Raw genomic sequence first — 4,163 nt, forward strand, 5'->3', positions numbered from 1 at the left:
TTTGACGAGAAACATGTGATACTATATGAAGATAATGCTGCATGTGTTGCTCAAATGAAAGAAGGATATATAAAAAGCGACAGAACTAAACATATTCCTCCTAAGTTCTTCGCATTCACCAAGGAGCTTGAGAAGAATAAATATATTCATGTTCGTCACATTCAATCAAGTGAAAACTCATCAGATCTCTTCACAAAGGCACTTCCTACGATAATATTCAGAAAGCACATATATAATATTGGGATGCGCAATCTACGAAATTTGTGAAGAATTGTTCGTGTCAACATGAGGGGGAGTTTACGTGACTGCACTCTTTTTCCTTTACTATGGTTTTTATCCCAATGAATTTTTCCTAGTAAGGTTTTTAACGAGACAGTAAAAAAACACGTAATGAAGACAATCATTATGATCATCATCACAAGGGGGAGTGTTGAAAATAATATTTAAAATGTGTGTATTGAATATTTGATTGTTGAATATTTGAATGTTGAAAATAAGAGTTGTAAATATTGAAAATTAGTGTGTGATGATGTAGGTAATGATGAATTTTTTTTTGGATTATTTGTAAAGTTTTTCTTTAAATAGATCTCACATTTGTGAAGAAAAACACAATTGAGTTGAGAGAAAAATATTATAAAGTGTGTAGTTTGATAATTTTAAGAGCTTGAGATTTTTACTTTTTACCATAAATTTTTACTTTTAAATTACATATTTAATAACAAACAGATAGATAACTGGACCAAATTTTCCTTTTCTATTTCACGAGTACTTGAGTACATAAGGTCAAGTGCTGCGAAAACATCGAATTGGTATAATATATATCTATTCATTCAGAATTAAATTCTGTTAATATACATATATATGATTATATCTTAGCTAATTAACTTGTATATATGATGCATCAACTAAATTATTATTTTAACTTAACCTGAGTGATTGGGCTACAATAATATATGTGTGTGTGTGTGTGTGTGTGTGTGTATATATATATATATATATATATATATTAAGAATTAGTTGTTCCAACTGATAAGAAATCTATAAATGGATGAGCAATAGCAGTCATCTCCTCTTCGTTTCGATAGTTCGTTTGATGATTATCTGTAGCTAAAGTATATTCTTGTTGCTCCACTTCTTGTTGTTCATGATCTATGACTTCACTTGATCTATTCGAATCTGTATTCACTTGGAGAAAATCAAAGAATTCCACTGCTTTACTGCTATCTGCATGCATAGAAGAATAAATATATTAATGTCACAATTTAAGAAATAAAACTAAAAAGGGATCGAAAATATGCTGGTAGATGCAACAATGATTTAAATTTTTTCAAGGTCGAGAATCTACCTGTGTATTAAAAGTTAATCGTCCTACGCAAATATTTTAAACATTACAGTAAAGCTTCGGGTTTTGAAGATTGAAGTAGAGGTCAAGAGAGTAGTTGTTTATTCAGAGCCAGCAATATTTTCTTTGTGACATTGTTATTCTTAGCATAACTTGGAGAATTATATTCAATATAATAACTGGATCATATATAATTCAGAAGTTAGTGGAAAGACAAACTTACAATGTATGGAATGTTTAATTTATTCTGTTATTTTACACCCTCAATATCCTAAATATTTATCCTAAGTCCAAAAAAATATCCCACAGTGATAGGTTTTACAAATTACAAATTGACACACACACACACACACACACATATATATATATATATATATATATATATATATATCATAACTCTACAACTATATATATAAAAAGATAATAGCCAAAATGGTCTTCTAAATTTGAATATTTTGAATTTTGGTTTTGTAAGTATTTAAATTTGAGTTTTGCTCTTATAAATTAAGTTGTATTTTGGTTTTTGGTCCTTTTTTTATTGAGCACTGATGTGATGCCGGTTTCGTTAACATTTTCCGACGTCATATTAACAGTCAGGCAAGAAAAGACCAAGAGCCTACAGGAAAAATAAAACAAAATTGAATACTTACTGCAGGACCAAAACATAAAATAGGAAATCATTTGTTTATTTTCCTTTAAAATATATATGTGTGTACATGTGTATTATTGTAAGTAAAATTATGTACCTTCCGCTAGAATCGCAACTCGGTCAATTGGTTTGTAGCATTGAAGCTCCTGCATATGTGAGATGGACTGGTAAGTGTATGTTAGAGGGTGGCCAAATCTCTCGGGAAATTTCTCTACAAAGCTTATATTTTTTCCAGCACTAAAAACGGCAGATGGGATATTGCTTTCTTGTTTTGATGAGGATGATTCTTTATCATTTCTCAGAGATTGTGAACTTCGTTTTGCATAGATTTTTGACCTTTCTCTCCATTTTCGAGCCATGATAACATGCCAGTGATTCTTGACTGCGTTATCTGTGCGTCCCGGAAATAAACGAGCAATTATAGCCCACCGGTTACCATGGATCTTGTGACTCGCCAGAAGCCGTTCTTCTTCCTCTTCTGTGAAGGGGTTGCGGTTGATTCTTGGATCTAATTGATTGAACCATCTTAGCCTACAACTCTTTCCTAGTAAGATATTTGAAAATTGAAACATAATATAGGTAGTTGCTTGGGTACTTCAAACTTCATTGACAAATTACTATATAAATTAAACCAGAGGCATGATTTTAATTAATTTTTAGCTCTTTGTTTCTTTCAAACTCCAACAACTTTATATATATTTCGTCTAAACAAAAATTGTGGCACAAATAGAGAGGAAAAAAATTACAGATCCCAAAAATTTTTAAAAAAAGAAAGAAAAAAATTAACAGGTCACTTACATCCGGTAAAATAGACATATATATTATGCTGTGTCAAAATTGAATTGAAGATTTGAAGTATTTAGTGTTATGTATCTCAGGGATGGAGCCACCCCAACCTAGTATTTAGTATTGTAATAATATATATTATATGTATATATAGTGGATAACTACCAATGATATTGTCCATTTTATTACAGCTACTATTGAAAAATAAGGAAATCTTTTATGGGCAGGCAAGAAAATTTGATCTTAAAAGAGATGAATTTGATAAAGCTAGATAACCCTTGTGTTTCAAGCAGACATACCCACAATTATAGGTTTCAATTCTTCAGATTAACCAGAAAACAAGAATTAATAAGGAGTACTTTAACCTTTAAGTTGCATGAAATACGATCGCTTTATCATAAAATAAAATCCTTTTCATAAATATCATCCAACATAACACCTCATTTATATATTTTTTTTATTTCAATATGCCTGCAGGTCTTGTGTACGCGCAGATACACTAAATATAAAAAAAACGACTTATTTGTACTCGTCAAAGTTATTATCTTTGATGTATAGGTAGAGAATTTCAGATCAGATATGTTTAACTTAGTGGCTCAAACCATTAAGTTAGAAACTAATCTAAAAGTATTTGAGCCCATGAGAGGCGACAAATAATATATTTTCTAACATAGAGAGTTGAAGATCAAGAAAATGATCAAATCTATAAATATACGTGCGCGCGTGTGTATGCATATTCAATCTTAGAACCTGATCTACCCTTTAACTTTTCAGCAATCGCGTTCCAATTATGAGGTCCATATCTTTCAACTAATTCCCTCAGCTTTTCGTCTTCGGCCGGCCTCCAATGCCCTCTACTGCACATCATCTCTGTAAGAAAACCCTAATCAGCTCCAAGAATTTATTTCTACTTTTCCTTCTGGAAAAAAGATGGATCGATCAGATATATCACACAAGGTTTGTGCAGAATATTATTATGTATGAAGATGGCTTCAATTAAGATTTCCAAATGAAAGAACCATGGCTTTCTTATCTAAATTTATAGGTAAAAAAATAGTAGATTGCAGATTAAAGAAGAAAAGGTTTCCGTTAGAGAGTGGGAGGATTTGGACAGACCAGTACCACCCATTGATGATATATCTAGGCTAACAAACACTTACACATATACAATATATATGTGCGTGTACACATACATATAGAGTTGTATGTAATTGTCTCTCTCTCTGTATCTCTCTAGTTTATGTGAGAGAAAAGATGGGGTGGGGGTGGGAAGATTGCTTGGTGGGATAATTCAGTGTTGTTCTGCTTTCAACATCCCTCACAAATTCTGACCTACAATACCCACCTTTTCATTTTACTTGCAAACTGTGCATATAAATTTAATTT

At 31.4% G+C, this 4,163-nt stretch overlaps 1 protein-coding gene across 2 annotated transcripts; it reads right to left on the minus strand.

Moving 5' to 3' along the window:
- Positions 1–979: 979 nt before the first annotated feature.
- Positions 980–3,928, minus strand: LOC142531188 (transcription factor MYB54-like). Of its 2 annotated transcripts, none has more exons than XM_075637260.1 (3): positions 3,537–3,928; positions 2,089–2,535; positions 980–1,224 (listed from the first exon to the last, which is right to left on the minus strand). In XM_075637260.1, the coding sequence occupies exons 1-3, from the start codon at positions 3,643–3,645 to the stop codon at positions 1,007–1,009; spliced, it is 774 nt and encodes a 257-aa protein (XP_075493375.1). In that variant the 5' UTR covers positions 3,646–3,928; the 3' UTR covers positions 980–1,006. The 2 variants fall into 2 exon arrangements, with proteins under 2 accessions (XP_075493375.1, XP_075493374.1); XM_075637259.1 differs by having other exon boundaries at positions 3,528–3,926.
- Positions 3,929–4,163: the final 235 nt, after the last annotated feature.

The sequence above is a fragment of the Primulina tabacum genome, chromosome 17 (assembly GCF_025594145.1).
Source record: "Primulina tabacum isolate GXHZ01 chromosome 17, ASM2559414v2, whole genome shotgun sequence".
Classification (NCBI taxonomy): Eukaryota; Viridiplantae; Streptophyta; class Magnoliopsida; order Lamiales; family Gesneriaceae; genus Primulina; species Primulina tabacum.